At 42.5% G+C, this 24,647-nt stretch overlaps 1 protein-coding gene across 2 annotated transcripts in view; it reads right to left on the minus strand.

The window, feature by feature from the left end:
• KCNAB1 (potassium voltage-gated channel subfamily A regulatory beta subunit 1) overlaps window positions 1-24,647 on the minus strand; it is a 207,627-nt gene that overhangs the window by 32,155 nt on the left and 150,825 nt on the right. For both annotated transcript variants that reach the window (XM_083613476.1, XM_083613477.1), the window contains exons 3-8: window positions 24,370-24,407; window positions 16,459-16,538; window positions 15,536-15,580; window positions 14,913-14,957; window positions 7,796-7,839; window positions 5,502-5,588 (exon numbers count right to left, since the gene is read on the minus strand). In XM_083613476.1, the coding sequence (XP_083469602.1) occupies window positions 5,502-5,588; window positions 7,796-7,839; window positions 14,913-14,957; window positions 15,536-15,580; window positions 16,459-16,538; window positions 24,370-24,407 (339 nt within the window). The remainder of the gene's footprint in view (window positions 1-5,501; window positions 5,589-7,795; window positions 7,840-14,912; window positions 14,958-15,535; window positions 15,581-16,458; window positions 16,539-24,369; window positions 24,408-24,647) is intronic.

Below are 24,647 nucleotides of genomic sequence, written 5' to 3' on the forward strand. Positions count from 1 at the left end.
TTCAAACTTATCCTTTGGAGCTAAAACATTGACAGAAGAAGGTTTACTTGGAGCAGTTGGAGGAGTAGCTAAGTAAAAAAAAAAACAAAAACAAGATGTCTCTGCAAATTTTAAGTAGGAATTGTAATGGTTTGAACCTTCCTAGAAAAAGGAGGGAGGTGTTTCATATTTTGAAAAAAGAACAATTGGACTTGATTTGCTTACAAGAAACTCATGTGACCAGAATACATCGAAAATTACTTATTAATAAAAGATTAGGGCAAGAATTTATTTCATCTGACAAAGTAAAGAAAAGAGGAGTGGTAATTTATGCAAAGGAAAGGTTGGCACCTAAACTAAAATTTAAAGATGAACAAGCAAGATATTTGGCAATTGAAATTTAAGTTCAAGGAGAAAAATTATTGGTAATAGGAGTTTATGCACCGAACGAAGGGAAGTCAGAATTCTTTAAGAAATTGCATGAGACACTAATGGACTATCTAGACTATAATGTAATTTTAATGGGAGACATGAATGGAGTGGTCTCTACAAACATGGATAAAGCACAAAGACAGGTGGTCTCCAAGGATGGGAGACTACCTAAGACCTTCTTTGAAATGACTGACAACATGAACCTGATTGACATTTGGAGAACAAGAAACCCTCTTGAGAGAGAGGGAACTTTTTTCTCTGAGGCAAAAATGACTTGGACTAGAATCGACCAAATATGGATATCTAGTGGGATGGCACCAAGGATTAAAAAAGTGGAAATCTGCCCAAAGACTTGTTCCGACCATAATGCCGTAAGGATGGAGATGAACCCAACAACAGCTGGATCCTTTAGATGGAGGATGAATGACTCCCTGTTTAGAGATGAAGAGGTGTACAAAAAGGCCCAGAAAGCAATAAAGGACTATTTTGAGATAAACCTGAGAACAGAAGTGGAAAAAAGAGTAATTTGGGATGCAAGTAAAGCCGTCATGCGAGGTTTTTTAATACAACAGAATGCCATAAAAAGGAAGAGACAGAATGAGCAAAAGGATAAGATTTTGGAAAAGATAAAAGAAGGAGAAAAAAAAACTGAGATCTAAACCAAAGTCACATGAAATTTTGAGAGAAATTAAGTTTTACCAGAGACAATATATGGAATTGATGAACCAAGAGATAGAATGGAAAATAAAACAAATGAGACAAAGGACATTTGAATCGGCAGATAAATGTGGGAAATTTTTGGCATGGCAATTAAAGAAGAGACGAAAACAGAATACGGTTACCAATTTAGAAGTGGAGGGAAAGAACATTTATAAACCAAATGAGATTAGAAACTGTTTTCAGAGTTATTTCAGGAGACTTTATGCACAAGGGCCGGTGAATGAAAAAGAAATAGAAGAATTCCTTAAAAAATATGGATTACAAAAAATCTCCGAACAAAGTAGAGTGATTTTGAACCAGAAGATAACTGACCAAGAAATTGAGGGAGCCATTCAAAATATGCAATTGGGAAACTCTCCAGGACCTGATGGACTGACCTCCAGATACTACAAAGCTTTGAAAGAATGGCTTATACAACCGTTGAAGGAGGTCTGTAACGAAATTTTAGAGGGGAAAAAGGCACCCGAATCGTGGAAAGAAGCTTACATTACACTTATACCAAAGACAGAGACTGAAAAAAACCAGGTTAAGAACTACCGCCCTATATCACTACTCAATGTGGATTACAAAATTTTTGCAGACATTTTGGCAAAAAGACTGAAAAGAGTTTTGGTGGGGGAGATTCATAAGGACCAAGCGGGCTTTCTTCCAGGTAGACATTTGTCAGACAATGTGAGAAACATAATAGACATTATGGAATTATTGGAAGTTAATATTAACACTAAGGCAGTTTTAATATTTGTAGACGCGGAGAAGGCCTTTGACAACATTTCTTGGAACTTTATGAGAAAGAATCTTCAAGGGATGGGGGTAGGCCAAGGTTTTGAAAATGGTATAAGTGCAATTTATTCTGAACAAAAAGCAAAATTGATTGTAAATAATGTGGTTACAGAAGAGTTTGCTATTGAGAAAGGGACACGACAGGGATGCCCAATATCCCCACTACTTTTTATATCGGTCCTGGAGGTTCTATTAAACATGATTAGAGAGGATCAGCTGGTTAAAGGGATTCAGGTCGGAGCCAAACAGTATAAACTGAGAGCATTTGCAGATGACCTAGTTTTAACTTTGCAAGAGCCAGACACTAGTACGAAAAGAGTCTTAGAATTAATACAAATATTTGGTCAAGTAGCAGGTTTCAAGCTGAATAAACAGAAAACGAAAGTACTGGATAAAAATTTAACAGCTGCTGAAAGGGAGAAGTTTCAGAGTGAAACTGGTTTGACAGTAGCAAAGAAGGTGAAATATCTAGGGATTAATTTGACATCTAAGAATGTGAACTTAGTTAAAGACAATTATGAGAAATGTTGGTCAGAAGTTAAGAAAGATCTAGAAACATGGTCAAATTTGAGACTTTCCTTGTTGGGTAGAATTGCAGTTATCAAGATGAATGTCTTGCCGAGAATGCTGTTTTTGTTTCAAACATTGCAGATTTTGGACAAAATGGAATGTTTCAAGAGGTGGCAGAAAGATATATCTAAATTTGTCTGGCAGGGCAAAAAGCCCAGAATAAAATTTAAGATACTAACAGATGCAAAAGAAAGAGGGGGGTTTGCCCTGCCGGACTTAAAGCTTTATTATGAATCAGCAGCCTTCTGCTGGCTGAAAAACTGGCTGCTTCTTGAAAATACAGACATTTTGGATCTGGAAGGGTTCAATAATAGATTCGGCTGGCATGCGTATATATGGTATGACAAGGTTAAAGCTCATCAAGGTTTTAAAAACCATATTGTTAGGAAAGCATTATATAATGTGTGGACCCAATATAAAGATCTGTTAGAAAACAAAACCCCTAGGTGGTTGTCACCAATGGAAGCTAAGGAAGTGAAAAAACTTAATATGGAATCAAAATGGCCAAAATATTGGGAAATTATAGAATATGAGGAGGGAAAAGTGAAATTGCAGAGTTATGAGAAACTGAAGTCAAAAGTAAGAGACTGGCTACATTACTATCAGATAAATGAAGTTTTTAAACAGGATAGGAAAATTGGTTTCCAGGTGGAGAGGTCAAAATTAGAAACAGAGCTTTTGGAACCCAGTACTAAAAATTTGTCAAGAATGTATAACTTGCTGTTGAAATGGAATACACAGAATGAGACGGTTAAATCAGCTATGATTAAATGGGCACAAGATACTGGTCATAACATTATGTTTGCTGACTGGGAACAGTTATGGACCACCAGTATAAAGTTTACGGCATGTAATGCCTTAAGAGAAAACATTATGAAAATGATCTATAGGTGGTACATGACTCCAGTCAAGCTTGCAAAAATTTACCACACGCCCAATAATAAATGTTGGAAATGTAAGGAAACTGAAGGTACCTTTTACCACCTTTGGTGGACGTGCCCAAGGATTAAGGTCTTCTGGGAAATGATTTATAATGAAATGAAGAAGGTGCTTAAATGCACATTTGTGAAGAAACCAGAAGCCTTCCTCCTGGGCATGGTGGGCCAATTGGTCTCAAGGAAAGATAGGACGTTTTTTATGTATGCTACAACAGCAGCAAGAGTACTTCTAGCAAAGTACTGGAAGACACAAGAACTACCCACACTGGAAGAATGGCAGACCAAGGTGATTGACTACATGGGACTGGCGGAGATGACTGGCAGAATCCGCGACCAAGGGAGAGAGACGGTGGAAGAAGACTGGAAGAAATTTAAAGCTTATCTTAAGAACTGTTGCAAAATTAATGAGTGTTAAAATGTTTTGGGTCAGGTAGAACAGAATTGCGGGGACAAACAATTGGATATGAGAAAAAGGATTCAAAGGGGGAAAAAAAAGTGTTATAAGTTGACATTGGGACTTGCTGGAAAATTTTAAAACAGGGATGCAGAAAGGGGAGGTATGAGGAAGTCGATGAAAGAAGGTTTAAGAAAAAATGTGAAGAAATTATACGTGTTTATATGTTTGTCTGTTTTTGTATTGTTTTGTATTGTCTATTATTATGTGTTAAAAAACCAATAAAAATTTTATATATAAAAAAAACAAAGTTAGGCGTCTCAAATCCCATTGACTTCAATTATCTTCATAGTTAGTAGGCTACTGGGCTTTAAGAGGTTTTAGCTATGTGCAATATTGCAGGCCTGTTTTCTTATCTTTCTATATATTATAACTGACTGAGCAAAAAGGTTATGTCTCCCTCCAAGATACAAGACATGTTATGCTCTGTGACCTCATCAACTGCTGGCAAATTTGCACTAGACTCCGTCTCCAGTGAAAACTCTCAACCCTACAACCGTAGGGCATTGTCAGCAAGCATCACATCAAAGCAGCCTTTCAGAAATTGATATTGGCATTTGTTCCAATTTACACTAAAGGGCTGCATCATTTTGCTTTGCAACGTCTTACAAATTCATCTACGCAGAGATTAATCTACATGTAGGAAATTGTGCCTGATCTGTGCATTTGGGGGGAAACAAAAGCCCATGTCGCAGATTATGTGTTTGGAATAAGGAGTTCTCCAGCTGTGCCTGGGCTCAGGAGAGGTAAACTGACTGAAGTCCTTTATCCTGGCTGAGATGGAGATACTCTGGTGCAAGTCCTCTATCCCAGCTCAGCCAGTTCACCTGGGACTCAGCCGAGGCTGGGGTAAATCCCTTAAAAGTGGTGTTATTAGGGTGTGGCAGAAGGAGACTTGCTTCGATTTCACACTCCATTCAGTCTGGTCATGAGATCTAGCAAACCAGCAGAAACTACATTGGTAAAAAAGCTTTATTTTAAAGGCGTATTTCCCCTCTGAGCTGAGCAACAGTAAGATACATCAAAATAATTTACTCCCGTGTAAACAACACTGGCTTTCTATAGTTTAGATTGTGACCACAATCTCTGTAACGTTTTATTTCCATGGTTGGTGACTGAGGCTGAAAAGAAATTGCGAAAACACATACAAACCCCTGCAGCCAACTTTAATTTGTTTGACTATGTCAGGAAAAAGAAGTATTTACATACAGGGAGTGGATGGCATCAAAGTTGCTTCGGGGATATTAATAATCTGGCCCTGGGGTTATAGACACAGTTAACACATTCTTCCGCAGAGCTGAGTCCACACACAACTTTCTCAAGAGTGGAAATGTGAAAGACTCCAAGAGATTAAGATTGAGATTTTTTCAAGTAATTTCCGTCACCTGAATACTTGAGGAGAACCATTTTCCTATTGCAGATAGGTAGCCGTGTTGGTCTGCCATAGTCAAAACAAAAAAAAAAATTTTTTCTTTCCAGTAGCACCTTAAAGACCAACTAAGTTAGTTCTTGGTATGAGCTTTCGTGTGCATGCACACTTCGTCAGATACACTGCACATTTTCCTATTGGTATAAGCTCCTGAGCTGGGGCCAGTCAAGCAAAAACTTTTATTAAATCTCTCACTAACCTTCCATTGGGGTATTATTGTCTGGTCGATTTGCAAAGACGACGTCCACATACTCAAGCTGCAGCCTCTGGAGTGAGCCTTTTAATCCTAGAAGTAAAATAAGGAATCATTAGAAAGAGAGAGAGAAAAAGAGAGAAGACGATGTGTGGAACCCATGACAAAGAATCTGATGACTCAAAAATATCATGGGCCTGAACCATCTTTAAATCTGCTCTAGAGATCAGTGACGTTATGCTGTCTATTAAAACAACCAAAACATGAGTTTATACAGAATTCATGGCCCTCCACATTTTTTAATTTTTTGGAAATCATAATTACATTGAAACTTGGATTGGAGTCGACAAGCATTTAACCACAGTATCCTTCTGCGCTTGTCAAACTGTAGCCTCGGGGGACAAAGCTGATAGCGCAGATTTTGTTTCACAGTACGTCTAATCAAAATCGTGTCAGAGTGAATTATTTTGCATACTCCGCCTCTCCCTGCAAGACTGCACTGGTATTGTTCCATGGAATTAAGCCCTGCCACTCAGCGAACCACTAGGATTTAAAATCTGGAGGTGAATCTGGCACTCTAATATACAGTCATGATTTCCAACCTGGTACAATGCTGCTGAAGGCAGATTCCAAACAGGTATCCCTGCAGCAGGGATGAGCAAATGCCTGTGAATTTTGATTTCTTTCAGTTCTTCTTCATTTCTATTATTTTAAGTGAAAAAGGTCCTCCAGCAAATTCACCAGCATTTTAGCACAAAATTCTCCCAGTATGTACATTTTTGCATGCAATTTTACCTAATACACATATTTTTGAAGCACACATTTCTCCCAATGCAATGCATGCATGCATGCTATTTTTACTTACTGTATTTTTCTGTGTATAAGACGCCCCCTATTTTGGGGGACTATAGTTTAAGAAAATGGGGGTGAGATGGCCCAGAGTTGTTGAGCTTTTTTTCCGGGGGGGTGGGGGTGGGAATGCCAGTAATCACCCACCTGACTCACAAACGCTGAGAATCGCACATGTCAACAAAGCAAACAAGCGTCCGCCTCCTCACCACCACCAGCCAGGAATCACCCGCCCAATTGTTGCAGCAGAAGCCAATCAAAAAGAGCCCTTGCCGCAGACTCCACCCACCAAATTGCCACAGCGACAGCCAATCCTAAGCAGCCCTAGCCGCAGACATCAAGCACCCACCCAATCACCAGTGACAAGCTGCTGCTCGCGGCTGAAACAAATCGCCCATCCCCACTCTGCACTATCCATGTATAAGTCAAATCCAGATTTTTAACATTCTTTTTGAGTAAAAAAAAACCCCTCGTCTTAGACACGGAAAAGTATGCATTTTAATGCACAGTTTGCCTTAGTATATGTATTTTTGTACACATTACTGGCAAAGTGATTGTTCCATCCGGACAAGTGTTTTGGCTTGCCAGGTGGAACAATCTCCCCTTCTCCTCCCCCACCCAATGTTCTGGGGTTCTCTTCAAGCCATTGGGGGTTGCATGGGGTAGGAGAAGGAGGCAAGTCCCATTGCTCTTATGCAGGGCTTCCACAGGCAGGACTCACTAGCTGCACATATCTGGTCTTAAACATGGACTCATTACATCTTAAGCCACTAATTCCTAGCTTCAGCTCTTTACTTGCAAGCAACTGAAGAGCAATGCAGGAATAGCAACATCATTGGGTTGTTGCCAACTATTCAGATTCACTGAACTTAATGGACATGATTAACTCAGACCCTCCAAGTGTCCCTAATTTCGAGGGACAGTCCCGGATTTACAGAAACCATCCCGGTTTCTGATTTGATCCCAGAATGTCCTGCTTTTCCTTAGGATGTCCCTATTTTCATCGGAGAAATGTTGGAGGGTATGTTAAGTCCACTTCTTTCAGTAGGTCTACTCTGAGTATACCTGAGCTGGGTAGAGCCCAAGGCTATTGCAATATTATGCCAAATGCAGTGCTTTTTCTAAAATAATGTTTAGGGGTACTCTCATTTTCCTTGTTGTTGTTGTTTAGTCGTTTAGTCGTGTCTGACTCTTTGTGACCCCATGGACCAGAGTACGCCAGGCCCTCCTGTCTTCCACTGCCTCCCGCAGTTTGGTCAAACTCATTTTCCTACTCATATTCAAATACTGCTCCTCAATGAGGCCAAACTGAGATTCACAAAATGTTTAGAGGTATGCGTACCCCTGCTCCCCCCCCCACAAAAAAGCACTGGCCAAATGTATGGGAAGCACTTTACCATAATAACACTTTATCACATGCACACCAAGTATTTTTTATTCATACGATATACCTTCAATAATGTGTTTTCTTGAGAGTCCTCTTTCTGTTTCAGCTCTGCAAGGAGAAAAGGCATACATTTTCATGTGAGCATTGTTCTTCCATACCCTTTGACTTACAAATGGGATTCTGCTGCCTCAAAAATAGTCTCATAGGACCTTTCACTAATAGCTAATACCTTACTGGTTAAAGCAAACAACTGGCTATATTGAACAGATATCCCAAAACAATTATCACACATTGCTATATCCAATTGCTTTTATATATATATATATATAAAATGTTAACCTTGGCTTCAGCAATAGATGAATAATTCTACATGAACGCTTTTACAATTCACAGTCTGGAACCGGTCTTTCATAGTTACGTATCTGTATCGCTACATAGTTTGCCAGGGCAGAGAATTTGAAAAGACCAGCCCAGTTGCAATCCGGAATCTCTCAGGGATGATAGGTTAAAATTCTTAAGCAGAGCAGGCTCCCTAAATTAGGGTTGCTGTGTGCAGGGGTGGAGGAAGGGGTGTGTGGTGGGGGCGGACCGTCCCAGGTGTCTTTGCTGGGGGGGGGGTGTGACATTTGGCAGTCGTGGGTGGGCGGCGCACCGAATGTCCGCCATCGGCAGCTCACTCTGCCCCCGGCTGCAGGGTGCACACGCCGCTCTGTGCACCTGAGCGGCTATCCTGTGCCTGGGAGGGCACCCTCTGCGCCCCACCCCCCTTGGGAGCGTGCCCACCATGGGTAGTGTGGGCATACGCTCTGCCGCTGACTGTGTGTCCTCCTTTCCCCAGACATGTCCTTCTTTTTCAGGAGTAAAATTTGGGACACATTCTATTTATTTGCTTTGAATGGCCATCATAGCATTGTCTTGTTTTGCTCTTCAAAATATGGAAACCCTACCTAAATGGCCTGGGTGTTTTGAAAGCTCAAACAGCAACACTCCCTATTTGTACAGAGCATATACGAGAAATAATGCCCAGGCAGTAGTAATCCAATAACAAAACATTTATAACCAGATAGAGCCAAACACCAGTTTAGTCTCTCTGAGTGTGTGTGTTTGTTTGTTTGTTTGTGTGTGTGTGTGTTCTCGCGCACATAAAACCAACCAAAAACCTCTTGGTTCAATTAGAAAGCCCATTTTCAACTTCTTTTTAAAAAAGCCTTTTCAAACTGTTGCAGGAATTTATGTACAGGTTGGTGGTGGGGGGCTTGTCCCTCCAGCAGATATCATGCACATGCAGCCCACTACCAAAATCAGCACAATCACTTTTGTGACTTTTGTGATTTGTCCCCACAAAACACTTTATCACAGTTTCTTCCTATCTATTCAAAGGGCCTTTGCTGCACGATACCAAATGTAACAATTCACTGATAAATGTATCTATGTACTGGCTCACTGGGAAAACTTCAGAAATTCATATAGACATGTGAGCTCAGCTACTCAGCAGCCCCTCTGCCTGAGTGATAATCCCTGGCCTCCTGATACCTGAGTGCCAGACAGGTAGTCATTCAAGAAATAAAAAACCCCAGATGAAGACAAAAGGGTGTGATTAACTTGGCTGAGAAACAGGGAAATGTAAAGATCTCTTTTGTTACACTTGATGGGTGTTTGGTGGAGGGCAAGGAGAACCATGGGGCAGGGTCCAGGATGCTCAGATTACTGCCACCAGACCTCCCCTTTCATGATGTAATCATGATGTATTAGTGATGTAGTTGGGGCGGGGTGGAACATGGGGATTAGCAGCTAATAAAAGTTTGGGTTCTCTTTTGTTTGGGGCTTCCATCTTGTTCCACCTTGTGGCAGGTGGGAGTCCTGTCGCGACAGTCTTCAATAAAGACCAAGCCTACTGGCTGCTGTTTTGCTCTAGTATTCCTGGCTGGTGTCCTTGTTTTTTGTCCAAGGGAGCCCTCAGATTTTTCCGTTAACGAAACAGAAATCTGAACGAAGTCAAATAACTCCAGTTTGTGACGCAGCTCCCTGCAATACCAAAAATTCTCTTTCTGTGTTAATACTTTTTTTTTTTAAAAAAAAGAACAGCAAGAAGTTTCAGTGTTGCTTCCCTTCTCCTTCAACTCTACTGTCTGTAATAAGAGCCTGAGTGTTGGCAGTAAGACACACAGGGCTTTCTGAACACGCGCACCCGCAGTTTCGGAAGTCCGTGGAAAGTTATATTGCAGCTAAAATTGCCAACTGGCAAGCAGCCAGACATCCTTACTTAATAGGAAGAAGTTCAAAGACGTTTGACATGTAGGCTACATTCAAAGCCTGCATTTTAGCTTAATTCACCAGAAGGAAATCTTCGTGCTAATTATCCAGGATTAGATTCCTATGTATCAAAGAGACCATTTCCTCCCCTACGTAGCTATGAAAGGAGCTGGATTCTGATTAAACTCTCATCTGAGCAGCAGGAAAGAAGGCAATGACTACCTGCCCCCAGTTCCTGAAATGGCCATTTTAAAAGTGCAAAAATATTTTTTTGGCTTCATCAGCATGATTTTGATTTTGTGTGTGTGCTTGTGTTCATTTTCTTCCCCAGCCTGCATGCTGCAGCTGGAAGTTAGACAGGAACAACCCCGTTTGTGGTCTGCAATCTAAGAAGTATGATTTGAATTTTTAGTTTCCGCTTCACCGGACACCTACACAATTCAAGCACTAGAGGGAGGGGTGGTCCGTTGGCCTGCTCTTATGTTCTTAAATTATTTTCTCATTGAAGGCAGCAAAATCCCACAAGCTCTGCACCCCTCTCTGGCAGTAAAAAAAATACAACAAAACATTAAATACGGTAACTAACTGTTTCCTTCCCTTTTATGACACCTAAAATCAGTTGCCTCACTCTGTCTATCAGATGAAGTGTTTTTATTTTAAATGACTTTTAAAAAATAATAGTTAAAGCCTATTCAACTCTGAATAATTTTGCCTACAGTTCAAAGGGTGGATTGGGCACAACAGTAGTAGTAGTAGTAGTAGTAGTAATAATAATAATAATAATAATAATAATAATAATAATAATAATAAATTATTTCTACCCTACCCATCTGGCTGGATTTCCCCAGCCACTCTGGGCAGCTTCCAACAAAAGATTAAAAATACATTAAAACATCAGTCATTAAAAACTTCCCTAAATGGGGTTGCTTTCAGATGTCTTCTAAATGTCATATAGTTGTTTATTTTTTTGACATCTGATTGGAGGGCGTTCCAAGTAATTTTAGCCAGCAAAATTTGTACAGAGTTCCTGTGAACAGAGGGAAATAAATTTTTCTCTTCTATTTAGGCCAACATGGGGGGGGGGAGAGAGAGAGAGGTGGTCACATTTTATTTTAAACAAGGTTGTCTTTCTGACCTGGTCTTACTACAGGGAATGATCTGAGCTTATGCCCCAGGGGTCACAGGAAGATATTTTTAACTTTCTGACATTAAATAAAATGCTGCCATTTTTGGCAAAGGCTGAATATTATTTCCTCCTTACTGCTGAACATTATTCAGTATGCACACTTTTTTAGCTGAGTTTGGAGGAACAAATGGGAGGCTATTTATATATATCTTTATTATGCCTGCAATCTTGCACCCATTTAGATTACTGAAATTGATTCAAATGCTCTGTTAAGCAGCCTAACTGTGTGGAGAATTGCAATTTCATGTATGTATGTATGTATGCATGCATGTAATTTAAATCTTTCTAGGCTACCTCATAGCGAAAAGCCCTCTCAAGTTGGCTTACATGAAAAAAGGAAAAGGGGGAAATAACACAATTGCAATAAAACACCATCATGTTAAAACAGCAGTTAAAACATTTTATAAATGGCTTGGATGAAGGAATTGAGGGGATGCTCATCAAATTTGCAGATGACACCAAACTGGGAGGGGTAGCTAATGCTGCAGAAGGCAAAATCAGGATTCAAAATGACCGTAACAGATTGGAGAACTGGGTGCAAGCTCAATAGGGACAAATGTAAGGTTCTGCACTTAGGCAGGAAGAACCAGATGCACAAATATAGGATGTGGGACACCTGGCTTACTAGCAGTACATGTGAAAAGGATCTAGGGGTCTTGGTGGACCACAAACTTAACATGAGTCAACAGTGTGATGCAGCAGCAAAAAGAGCTAATGCTATTCTAGGCCGCATCAACAGAAGTATAGCGTCCAGATCAAGGGAAGTAATAGTACCACTCTATTCTGCCTTAGTCAGACCACACCTGGAATACTGTGTCCAATTCTGGGCACCACAATTTAAGAAGGATGTTGACAAGCTGGAACATGTGCAGAGGAGGGCAACCAAGATGATCAAGGGTCTGGAAACTAAGTCTTATGAGGGGCACTTGAAGGAACTGGGTATGTTTAGTCTGGAAAAGAGGAGATTGAGAGGAGATATGATAGCCATTTTCAGATATCTTAAGGGCTGCCACATGGAGGAGGGAGCATGCTTGTCTTCTCCTGCTCTAGAACTCAAACCAATGGCTTCAAGTTGCAAGAAAGGAGATTCCGACTAAACAATCGGAAAAACTTTCTGACAGTAGGAGCTGTTCAGCAGTGGAACAGACTCCCATGAGAGGTGGCGGACTTTCCTTCCTTGGAGGTTTTTAAACAGAGGTTGGTTGGCCATCTGTCATGGATGCTTTAGCTGAGATTCCTGCATTGCAGGGGGTTGGACTAGATGACCCTTGGGGTCCCTTCCAACTCTCAGATTCTATGAAAAGTGTGCCACACTCAATATAAAATTAATTCAAACAGCTAGAAAGAATAATTTAAAACCACCAGCTTAAAAACCAGCAGCAATATAGGCCATGAAAAAGTCCCACCTGGTGTACAAATTAAAAACAAACAAACAAAATAAACATGTTTTCAGGGTGCATTGAAATCCAGCAGTGATGGAGCTGAACATATGTATTTTGGGAGTCCCACAGATGCAACCACTGAAAAGGCCCTGTCTTTGGGGCCTGACAATCTTGCAGATCTTATAGGGCTCTGCAAGCAAGGCCTCTGAAGCTGACCTTAATGCCTGGGCAGGTTCATATGGATGCATGCTGTGCTTCAAGAATGTTACCCATTTAGAATTCATAAAGGAAGAGGATGAGGATAAAACCATATTTTTCGCTCTATATGACGCACCAGACCATAAGACGCACCTAGTTTTTGGAGGAGGAAAACAAGAAAAAAAATATTCTGAATCTCAGAAGCCAGAACAGCAAGAGGGATCACTGCGCAGTGAAAGCATCAATCCCTCTTGCTGTTCTGGCTTCTGGGATAGCTGCGCAGCCTGCATTCGCTCCATAAGACGCACACACATTTCCCCTTACTTTTTAGGAGGGAAAAAGTGAGTCTTATAGAGCAAAAAATACGGTAGTTGGCTCTGCTTGTCATTGGCTCTGGCTCCCCCTCCCAGATTCCTGCCCCACAAGCCTCAGTGGGCACCAGCCACCCCTTAAGGCTGACAGGGGAAATATTATCAGGGGAAAGGGCCCTTCGAATACTCTGAGAGGCCCAGAAGCCCGCTTCCTTCTCTTCAGTTTCACTATACTATTTGCCAATATTCAGGAATGTCAGCTTGGCTCCGTGACTGTGGGTGCCTGGGGCTATGGGTGCCATGCACCTAAATTTGTGGGTGCACAGCCCTTTCATGGGGAATTTTGTGGGTGCTCAGGGGTCCAGGGAGTTGGCACCTATGCCAATATTGATTTGAGCTACACAACAAGGCCTGGGGTCAGTTGCTCCCACTGCTCCCTAAATCGGGTCATTTGAAGGAGAGAATTGGGAGGCGATAAGAAAAGTTTAGTACCCCACCCTTTTGCCTGCTGACCTTCCCCCATAAGTGTGCTAATTATCTTGGCAAATGCTAGACCAGGGGTTGGCAAGGTTTACCTCACCTGGGCCTGTTCACTGTCACGGAGATCGCTCTGTGCGCGCGGCTGCTGCAAAGGAGGAAAAAGGGGCGAGCCAGGGCTGCCCTGACCTTAAGTGCCCTCAGGTGGGCCCGCCCCCAGCGCCAACCGATTGGCTGGCACTGCAGAAGATGAATACTAATGGGAATCCCTGAGTCCCACGGGGCTGGCGCCAGCCCCGTGAGAATGTGGATGGGGGCGTGAGCCCGCAACACCCCCCTTAGTTCGGGAGTGGCTTTGCGCAGACACAATTTCTGGCGCTGCGGAAGTGAGTCCCCGCTCCCCGCTGTGCCGGTTTAGCGCAGCATGTGGGGATTCACCAAGCGGGTGGCCTTGGTTTGGGGGCGACTCATGGGCTGTTTAAACAACCCCCGTGGGCTGCTTGTGGCCCATGGGCTGGAGGTTGTCGACCCCTGTGCTAGACATTACTTAGCACAAGGGTGGGGAACCATCAGGTGTTGTTGGGCAAACATGGCCAGGGATGTTGGGAGCTGTAGCCCAAGCCCAACCACATCTGCAGGGTCACAGGTTTCCCTCCCCAAGGATTTTTTTTCACCTGGAACTCTCCAGAACTCAGTTCCGGCACCTCTCAGGTAGGCGCCCTTACCATTCTAAGAGAACAAGGGAGGTCTTCATTGTGAGTTCTGGCCCCTCTTTTTCTAGAAAAATAGTACTGCCCAACTCTGATATAGCAAGTGGAACGAAGAAGCTAAGAAAGTGATGGGAAAATGTACAGTGGTACCTCAGGTTACATACGCTTCAGGTTACATACGCTTCAGGTTACAGACTCCGCTAACCCAGAAATAGCACCTCGGGTTAAGAACTTTGCTTCAGGATGAGAACAGAAATCGTGCTCCAGCGGCAGCAGGAGGCCCCATTAGCTAAAGTGGTGCTTCAGGTTAAGAACAGTTTCAGGTTAAGAACGGACCTCCGGAACGAATTAAGTACTTAACCTGAGGTACCACTGTAGTTACAAGTGTGAGCTAGCACACTTGTGAATCAGAATGGATGCTCATTAAATAGCCAGTGGTTTCTAATTAGGATGAATGCTCAAGAAACGGTTAGTCTGAAAGCTACCTAGGATAGCTCCCAACTCCGCTCTCAGGTTTAAAAATCGAAGGCTCTTCAAAGAAAGCAAATTATCTTTCTTGGTTTCACCAGCCTAAATGCATTTTGATGGTACAAAGCCATGCGGTACCTTTTTTACTTTTAATAACAAATGTTTTCTACAACACAATGAATAAAAGGAAACTTACTTTCCTCCCCAGTAGAGTTTTGTTGTAATGACCAGACTTGACCTCCTAAACAAATAGAACACATAAAAATTGAAAAACAGGCCATTATTTCTTTTGCAACTGCATCCTTCCTAATACAGCCACGCCTGAAATTCATCCATAAAGACGAAAGGGAAACAGCAATAGCTCTTACATCATAAAAACTCTTCCATCAAAACTGTGCAGTTATAGAACAAGCTCTATACAGAAACTGACAGAATGTTGGCACTGTGACCCACACACACAAAGGGTGTGTACACATTACTGGTTTACAATGCAGCTAGGTCCTTATTTTTCTTAATTCAGATTTGGACCAGGCATTGCAGGAAATGTCCAGGACCCTTGAATTGCCTTTGCCCTAGTCATTCCTGGGCCGGCCACTTCTTCCACATAACACCAGCAAAGAGCAACTTGGAGGAGGTTAAGCAGCCTGAAAAGTAGAAGAATCTCAATACTAGCCTAGTGTTGGCCTGATTTGAGGGCAGGTTTGCCAATCCTTTGTAAAGCAAAGGCCCAAGATTCAGAGTAGCTCTGTGAGTCCTGATTTAGTACTCCCAATTCTACCATTGCATACCAAGAATTGAATGCTTAAATCTTTACATTACCTCCAGCCTTTCTTTTTTATTATGCTTCCCAGAATCACCTCGGCCCTGTGGGAGGAATAAAAAAACCCAGATGCACCATTCAGAAGAAATGTTTTCGGACATAACAGTATGGTACCACACTCGTTTATCGTTTTATGCTAACTGTTACAGGTCTATTTCTTGCATTCAGTTGTTCATTCATTCACAATATCAGTGCTTGAGTTATTCGCACAATTGCATTGCAAGTCAGCATTGATGCTGCTTTGAAAGAATTCATCTGCTCCCCACTGTGTGTATAGGCACTTCTGAGCTTGAAGGATCACCAACAATAGCTAGTCTTGATGCTACTTGGTAGATGTCTTTTAAATCAGGGATGGAGAACCTGCAGCCCTCCAGATATTGTTAGACTTCAACTCCCATCAGCCTCGGCTAGCATAGCCAGTGATCAGGGATGATGGGAGTTTTCGACACCATCACATGAGGAACCAGCTTGACTTAATTAGCTTTTGACACATGTTGATCACATGATTTAGAAGTGTCTAGTACACAGCTTCAATACACATGGGTCTGGCCTAATACACATGAGTCTAATACACAGGGTCTAGCTATGTTTTAGAACTCATGGACTTAATTAAATTCTAGTACCCACTGGATGCAGGTATTTAAGGGTGTCCAGCACCTACAACTCATAACAATATGTTATGTATGATGGAATAATTTATTTATTTTAAAAACCCCAGAACACAACTGAAATATTTAGCTGAGAAATTAGCACATCAACACATGGTAGAAGTTAGTACCAGACAGCCATAGGGCCATTTTATCCTAATGCTCCTTGTGACTCGTGCATGTTTGCTAAAGTCTTCTGTTCTGCCCAGGTGCTGCAGCAGAGCTGCAAGTTAGTTTCTTTAACTGGAAGCAACAAAGTAAGCACAGATACTTACTTTCCAGCTGCATACACCTCTGCTGTGTCAAACAGGTTTACTCCACTCTCGTATGCGATAGTCATGAGCTGTTCTGCAATCTTTGGGAAAGGGAGACATGACATTAGTCCTAGAGAACACGAAAGGTAGCATCACCATCTACTGCACTGTGCTGCAGAAACTACCCATAATAGAGTGTGGGTTTGCATAGAGAAGGACCAAGGAACTTCACCCAAAGGAAACCCCAATTTTTAAACCATAGAGAATGGACCAGGGGTTTTGCAGCGCAGGAAAGAAAACTGCTGCTGCTTCTACTGCCATTTCCCATTTACTCAGTAGTGGCTGGTGTTCATTTGGACAGACAGAGCCAACTAGCTATGATTCATCCCATCTTCCTTGCTGCTGAAATCTACATGGGCCACACTGAGACTAAGGAGCAGGAAGCTGACAGGTAGAACTACGGTATCCCCTGGACTGGTTCCCAGTAAGAAGGTGGGAAGTGGGGGCTGGTGAGAGCAGACTGAAGTGGGTGGGGCAGCACCCCATTCACCCTAAGGAACCAGCCTCCGCTGCAATTGTCACCCCCCAAAAGTAAGAAGCATCAGTGCTGATTACAGAATTCAGGAATCTTTCTCACAATGTGAGGCTCAGACACACGATCCTGAGATTAAGAGTCTCATGCTCTCCTTTGTGTTTTGAAGACACAAAGTAAATTTGGCCTTTGCAGCAAAGCAATAATAATATATATCCATATTTATTTCCACAGTTTCATGTTGGGCAGTCAAGTACACATTTGAAAAACCAAGCATTAGCAGCCACAGCAGTAATTACAGACGTCACAAATGGTTATGTTTTATTTTGCAAGCCTATTTAGGACCGGCTATGATGATGCCAGCTAGCATAGCTGAATCAGCGTTGCCATTATATGAAGTACAATGCTCAGGGGATTGAAGAAACTTGACCATTGCAATAATGATGATGAAATAGTTGGTCAGAAGGAAATTATGAAAACCAGGCTGCTTGTTTTATAGTTGCATCAAAACGGCGTCTTGCTTTAGCGGCAGGAAAGGCAAACTTAAATGACCATTTAAAACGATTACAAATCTCTCCATTGCAGGTGAAAGGCAATGTGCATAGTACATCCAGCATTTTTGAAGCGCTTCCCTTATAAGAGTTTTGTTCTGGGACTGGTGCCATCTCTTCCCATTGTTACAATCAGGCCCCATCTGCAGTGTTGTATCCGACAGTTATAGCTTCCCCCAAAGAAATCTGGGAAGTGTAGCAGAGCTACAATACTCAAAATTCCCTGGGAAAATGGAGTGGTTTTTACTCAGATAAATGAAGCTCTGTGAGGGGAATGTTGTTGTTTAGTCGTTTAGTGGTGTCCGACTCTTCTTGACCCCATGGACCAGAGCACGCCAGGCACTTCTGTCTCCCACTGCCTCCTGCAGTTTGGTCAAACTCATGCTGGTAGCTTCGACAACACTATCCAACCATCTCGTCCTCTGTCGTCCCCTTCTCCTTGTGCCCTCCATCTTTCCCAACATCAGGGTCTTTTCCAGGGAGTCTTCTCATGAGGTGGCCAAAGTATTGGAGCCTCAGCTTCAGGATCTGTCCTTCCAGTGAGCACTCAGGGCTGATTTCCTTCAGAATGGATAGGTTTGATCTTCTTGCAGTCCATGGGACTCTCAAGAGTCTCCTCCAGCACCATAATTCAAAAGCACCAATTCTTCGGCGATCAGCCTTCTTTATGGTTCAGCTCTCACTTCCATACATCACTATTGGGAAACAATAGCTTTAACTATACGGACCTTTGTTGGCAAGGTGATGTCTCTGCTTTTTAAGATGCTGTCTAGCTTTGTCATTGAGGGGAATAGGGGCGTCCAAATCACTCTCAGCACTCATAACAAACTACAGCTCCCAGGATTCTTTTGGGGAAGCCATGACAGTTTAAAGGAGTATGATACTGCTTTAAATGTAAAGTGCAGATAGAGGCCGAAAACTAGCCTGACCTACCAAGCCAAAATCAGCCTCTCTCTTGCTCACCGTAAGCAAGATAAACCCATGTGGTTGTTGCCCAAAAGCATGGCAGCAAAGCTCTCCCAAGCCGGGCTCAGAATCAAACTTAGGAATATTGGAAAGCCAGATCCAAAATGAAATGTGCCTTTTCAAAGCTCCAAACTTTCTTGCTCGCTTGGATCAAAAAAGAAGTCCTGGCTCCTCACCTGTCTCCAACATCTTCCAATCCCCCCATACCCAGCACCCACAGGTCCCAAACACATTCTCTGGTCCCTCGCCTCTTTGTTGGCAGTTCCACAGGTATGGTGACAATGGCAACTGAAGAGGCAAAATGGAAACTTTATCTCACCCTACTCACTGTTGCTCAGACTGAGTGATGTTGTGATCAGGGTTTGGGGACTGGATCCAGCCAGCAGGACTGATTCTTATTTCCTCCCTTGATGGCTGGTTGGGACCAAGCACCTGTCAGTTATCATAGAGCTATAGAATTGTAGAGTTGGATGGGTCCTTTAGTCCAACCCCCATGCAATGCCTGATGTCACCATGACCCAGAAAATCCAGGGTGTGGAAAATCGCGGTTCATTTCAAGGAAAGTAATGCAGGGCTCCTCAAGGGCTGTCAATTCATTCCTTTATTTCACAACATTTGGCTAACTGGGCTGCAACTGGAATGAGGAGTCCCAGGTCCATTTGCAGAGCTGGCTGTACCAGTAAGCAGGGTGAGTTAGTCCACCTCAGAGATATCACTAGAGGAGTGTTGCGTTCCAAAAGCAAGGAAGGATTGGACTCTGATTAATAAAATACACACCAGGCTTGACCAGCAAGACTCTGGGAGGAAGTGCCAATAATAATCCGTCCACACCTTGGCCCAGGTCGTTTTATTCACAAAAGAACTTTATATACAGTGTTTGTAAGAACCAATCAGATTTCCTTTGAGCATTTCAAAAAACCCCACGTGGGACAAAGTCAGATCAGAAGAAATCTTTTTAACTACAAAAGACTACTTTGAGCATGCATACATATCTGAGAGTAAATAAAACAGGACTAAAGGAGGGATGCATTCAGCAAAACCCCGGAGGTCATAAACAGGCAGGAAAGGAAGGAAGGATGGCAAGGGAATATTTACCATCTCCTTGTGAACTCTCTTCCTGGCCCTAAAGATCTACCTAAAGTTTAACAAATTACATCAAAGCTACCTTATATCTTTATGACCCAGGATGCCTGGTGAAGCAACTGGCCTGTGTTTTGAATGCTTATACATGCCTGTCAGGCGTAGAGAAAGAAAATGGCAGAGGTGCAGAGGCTTGTGGGATTTGATCAGAAATTATTGTCAATGAATCCATATTTCATAATTCCTCATAGCAATCCCACCTGACCCCCACACTCTGGATATTTGCACCCCCACATCGGAGCAGAAAACGGTCTGTTTTGTATTTATTATTCTTTCTTTATCATCATGACAACACCATGTTGATTTTCTGTCTCAGGTGCCAAGACTATTCTTGGGCTAAGTGTCTCTTAGGGATGTTTTCAGCTGAATCACAGTCGCTTCAGTTATGTCTGCAGCTGATCTCCCAGAAGGCAAAGTTACAGAGAAAGCGCTCGTTATTTCTATTGCCAAACACAGCCTTCATTAACTTGGTGGCTTCTAAGTGTCTTGGACTACAACTCCCATCAGCCTCAGCCAGCTGGCCGGGGCTGATGGGAGTTGTAGTTCAAAACGTTTGAAGTCTATCAGGTTGGTGAAGGCTGGCTTCACTCTTAAAACTTAGACATAACAGCCTGCAGGTGACAAAGTGCTTGTAAAAGTCATTTGTGGCTGCCTAAGATTTTGGCACTTTATTTCACTCCCTGCAGCATTTCCTCCTGTCACAGTGTTCCACTTACTGGATTAGTCCCGTAATCAGTCATTGTCTTTCCCCACTGCATATAACCTCTCTTATATGCAGCAAATAAAATAAGCCTTAGACAATTTGTGGAAGGAAAAGAAATATCTCCATGTAGCAGGGTTTTCCCCCCTTGCCATTCTCCTGAATTTAAATGTTCTTCAAATGGCACTTCCGTGTCACTATTGCTTCTTTGAAATAATTTAAAATATTGATCAGAAGAAGATAGCTTAACAATAGGAGATGACAGGGAAAACTCATTCTTATATGTCTTTTTTTTTTACACCTTTAGTTAAGGCTTAAAATTGGGTTGTCAGGCCTTTAGTGCATTGATTGGTCACATTAAATAAAATTGCCATGTTGCCAAACGTCAATACAGGTGCCTGTTTAAGGACTCAAAGTAATCTCCTCTTAAGGGAATGTGCTACCATAATGCCCTTGGTGAAGCCTTCATTTTAGTCCATTACTATGTTGGCATAACCAAAGAACTGCATCAGGGGAAACAGCCTCTCAGTCACCTTTTGTGTTTCTGGCCTTTTACCTTATCTGCTGGGGTGGAATCACCAGGAAGACTGCATTGTAATAATGATAAGAATAAAACTATCCGGCTGCAAAAGATTGTGTCTTTGATCTACAGAGGCAAGTTCTCTTTAGAGTGGGTGCTGAAAGCTTGAGTTTGACAAATGTTAGGGTTTAATTAGAACTTGCATGTTGGAACCAGGAATAGCCAGACCCAAGTGTATGCTAGGGGTAGTCAGAGGTGTGATGGACTCACTGATAAGCCTCTGTAAAAATGCTAGTTAAGTAGGCACACTTCCCGGGTTGTGTGTTGGACATTGTCATCCTAGCCAAATCAGCAAGTGTTAATGAAGTCAGAAAGACTTCTTTGTGAGGTGACCTCCTGGGGTGGGGGATAAACAATTAGGGGGTTCAGAGCATCAAAATATTAGGTGTTCACACAACACAGGATCAAAGGATGTGAGAATGCAAATGTGAGGCATCTCCCTGTGTTAGAAAAGGAAAGCCTATCCCTAGAAGCTATGGAGTGTGAGCCAGGAATGATGGAACCAGGAAGCAGAGAGGTTAAGCTGGGATGTTCCCTGCAGAGCAAGAGAGATTGCAAAGAAGGGATGCGGATGCTCCTACTATGGAATAAGCTGGCGTGTTTTGGGGTGCTGTTGCTGCTGCTAGCCCCTCTGTTGAAGGTTCTAGGTTGCATGTATATGTAAATAAACCATATGTCATAAAGACATCATAGCCTCAATTGTACCTAATTTTCCAAAAGAAACACAAACCCTGGGTGAGTGCCTGAAGTCTCACATACTGCTCAGCTGAGATTGGGGCAATTCATAACAGGTATAAATTAAAAGGATAAGCAGAACAATGGAAGCTCATCCCAAGTGTCCTGTAAAACCAGGAAACAGTTTATAAAATAGCATGGACTTAGTTCAGTAAATTAGCTCATAGGATGGAATCAATTCAATAATTTTTGTAAAGGTGTAAATTTAAATTTGGCAATAATAATAATAATAATGGCAGCTATATATCTCCAATGCTGCTGCTACAGAGCCTATTAACTACACATTCCCCACTTCTTGTCACCATTATTAGAAATCATTGCGAGGGCTTCTCAGCGGCACAATTTATTTCACCAACACTTGCAGGCACAGTTTCTTTTCTCCATTGCTACGCAGTGCTCTGCCACTCTTCATTTTTGCAGCCGAGCAGCCTTATTTTGGAAAACAACATAGGGCTCTAATCTACATGTGTCCCAAAGGAGACACTGAATAGTGTAGTGAACGCTCCAATGGACTGGAATATTCCCACTACGGGGAACATCTGCCAGAATTTTACAGGGGTCTTCAAAGTGCTCTTGTAAGTTGCATGGTGTTGAAGCGCCAATGCTCTGATTTAAAAAGAAATAGAGCCTATACATTCTATACATGTGTACTCAGAGGTCCTAGTATGTTCAGTGGGGCCTACTCCCCACTGTTAAGACTGCAACAACAACGGCAGGAATTGTGCTTAGAGCAAAAAATAAACGACAGATTCCCCTATTCTAAATACGATTTATTTGTTTTGGTTGCTTTTCAGTCCAATACAAGTGAGTTCTGAAGCTGCACTGATTATTGAGTAGAGCAGTCAGGAAAGGCAGCTGTGTGTTGCTTTATTTCAATCACTTATCTAAGTGACCCTCAAAACGCAGAACCCACCACCCAAATCTCCAAGGCACTTCTAAAGTCTTTGGGAAGCACTGTGTCTCTCAACAGGAGTTGAACCAGGGAGTAAAGTCCAGAATATTTGGGAGAGCACAGACCTTGGCCCTTTCTTAATATTTGCCATGTTGCAATGAAATACACATGAAAACCCACCCAGCATTTGGGGGGGGGAGTGCTCCCCAAAGAAGGAACTTACCCCTACTTGCCCCCAATTGTTGTACTCATTAATACACACTGTTATTTTTCTTTCAGAGATTTAAGAACTCACCCAACTAGAAATATACAGTGGTACCTTGGGTTACAGATGCTTCAGGTTACAGACGCTTCAGGTTACAGACTCCGCTAACCCGGAAGTAGTACCTCAGGTTAAGAACTTTACCTCAGGATGAGAACAGAAATCGTGCAGCGGCAGCAGGAGGCCCCATTAGCTAAAGTGGTACCTCAGGTTAAGAACAGTTTCAGGTTAAGAATGGACCTCTGGAACGAATTAAGTACTTAACCCAAGGTACCACTTTACTTTGCTCTTTCTGCACCCTGCCTGATGTCTGCCACCACTGCCAGCAAGGCCAGCGGTCAGGAATGATGGGAGAAACATCTGGAAGGCTGCATATCCCCTATGCTTGCTTTAGTGATACACAGCTGGAATACTGATGGAGGCAAGCGCCTTTCTTGTGTCCAGTACACCATTTTGAAATATTGTAGAAGCAGGGCCAGCATAAGGGATTATGTGAAGGACATATGGTCCCGTTCCTTGGTGGACAGCAGCCAACTAGATTGGCAGTTGACTCTCACTTCTCGCACATCTGAAGCAGCAAGCCAGGTTAGGAGGGGCAGGATAGGCTGTGTAGCACACTCAGCTCTGTCCTCTAGCATGTTGCCACCCGCCGAAAGATCTGCTTAGCAGCCTCTCCCACCCTGAGCCCAGAAAAGTCCCCTCATAGGTCTTCTCCCTTATAACCTCCCTTCAGCTCATGTTCAAGCCAGAAAAACAAGTTTTAAAACCTGAAACCTGGAACCCACGTATTTGCCACCTTGGAGTAGCTATCAACTTGGACCCTGTTGCCCACCATCACGGGTCGATGTCATGGAGAGAAAAAGAGGCCAGTTTCTGCAAGCCAACGTTACAACACGAATGTAAGAAATGGGCAGTGCAATCCCGCTGAGAAATGTTCCATTGAATTCAATGGGACTCACTCCCAGGAAAAATAATAATCTAGGATTGTAGCCTTTTAACCACTGTTTTAGCATAACATAGAGAACATAGAAAGGTGTGGAGAGGAGTGCCTAAGAAACAACAAAGATAATACCATGTTATCTGTGTAACCAAACACTACTGGGGATATGTTGCCAGTAGGAGAGGTCTTGTGTTCATTGTAATTTGTAGCTGGTGCCTGAGGTTATCGACTGAGCCCATGTTGGAGCTGAATTGTGAATCAGGTCTGCTAAGCTCACAACTCACGCTCCTCACTGCCCTGACCTCAAAATGTATTCTTCATATCCCTGTCAGTGGTCCACAGGTGTCTTTTCTTTTCAGGAACATGTTTAAAAAGGTATTTTAATTGGATCGCAGAGCCATTTAATGCCAGAGGTGCTGTCCATTAAATTCCAGGTTCTGAAAAGATGTTCTGAAGTGCATGAAAAGCACAAATCCCTTTTCTTTTATGTAAGATCATTCCTGTTGCCGGAATGGACTCTGTACATTCTGTCATCTGTGGTTTGCCTTTTAATTAAAAAGACATATAAGAAATAAGACGCAGCCAAATCTCTCTCTTTTTTTTGCAAGTTGTAGTTAAATGAAACTTTGCTTACCTCGTCTGAAATTTGACCTCCAAATGTGACCCACGTCCCTAGGAAGAAACACAGTGATTTGTTACTCTTTAGGGCTTTCCTTTAATATATGAAACACATAATAATTAGGAAACTTTCCCTCAGAGAATCTCCCCAAGCTGATTTGTTCGACGAGCTCTTTCCTAATGAGAATGTACTCCAAGGATGTTGAATGCTTTCAATTTAATTGCCTGACAAGCGACAGTGGCCGGGCTTCCGTTACTTAAACAGCCTTGTCATAGCTAGGTAGGGATTTCTCC

The sequence above is a fragment of the Podarcis filfolensis genome (genome assembly GCF_964270895.1).
Source record: "Podarcis filfolensis genome assembly, chromosome: 5".
NCBI lineage: Eukaryota > Metazoa > Chordata > Lepidosauria > Squamata > Lacertidae > Podarcis > Podarcis filfolensis.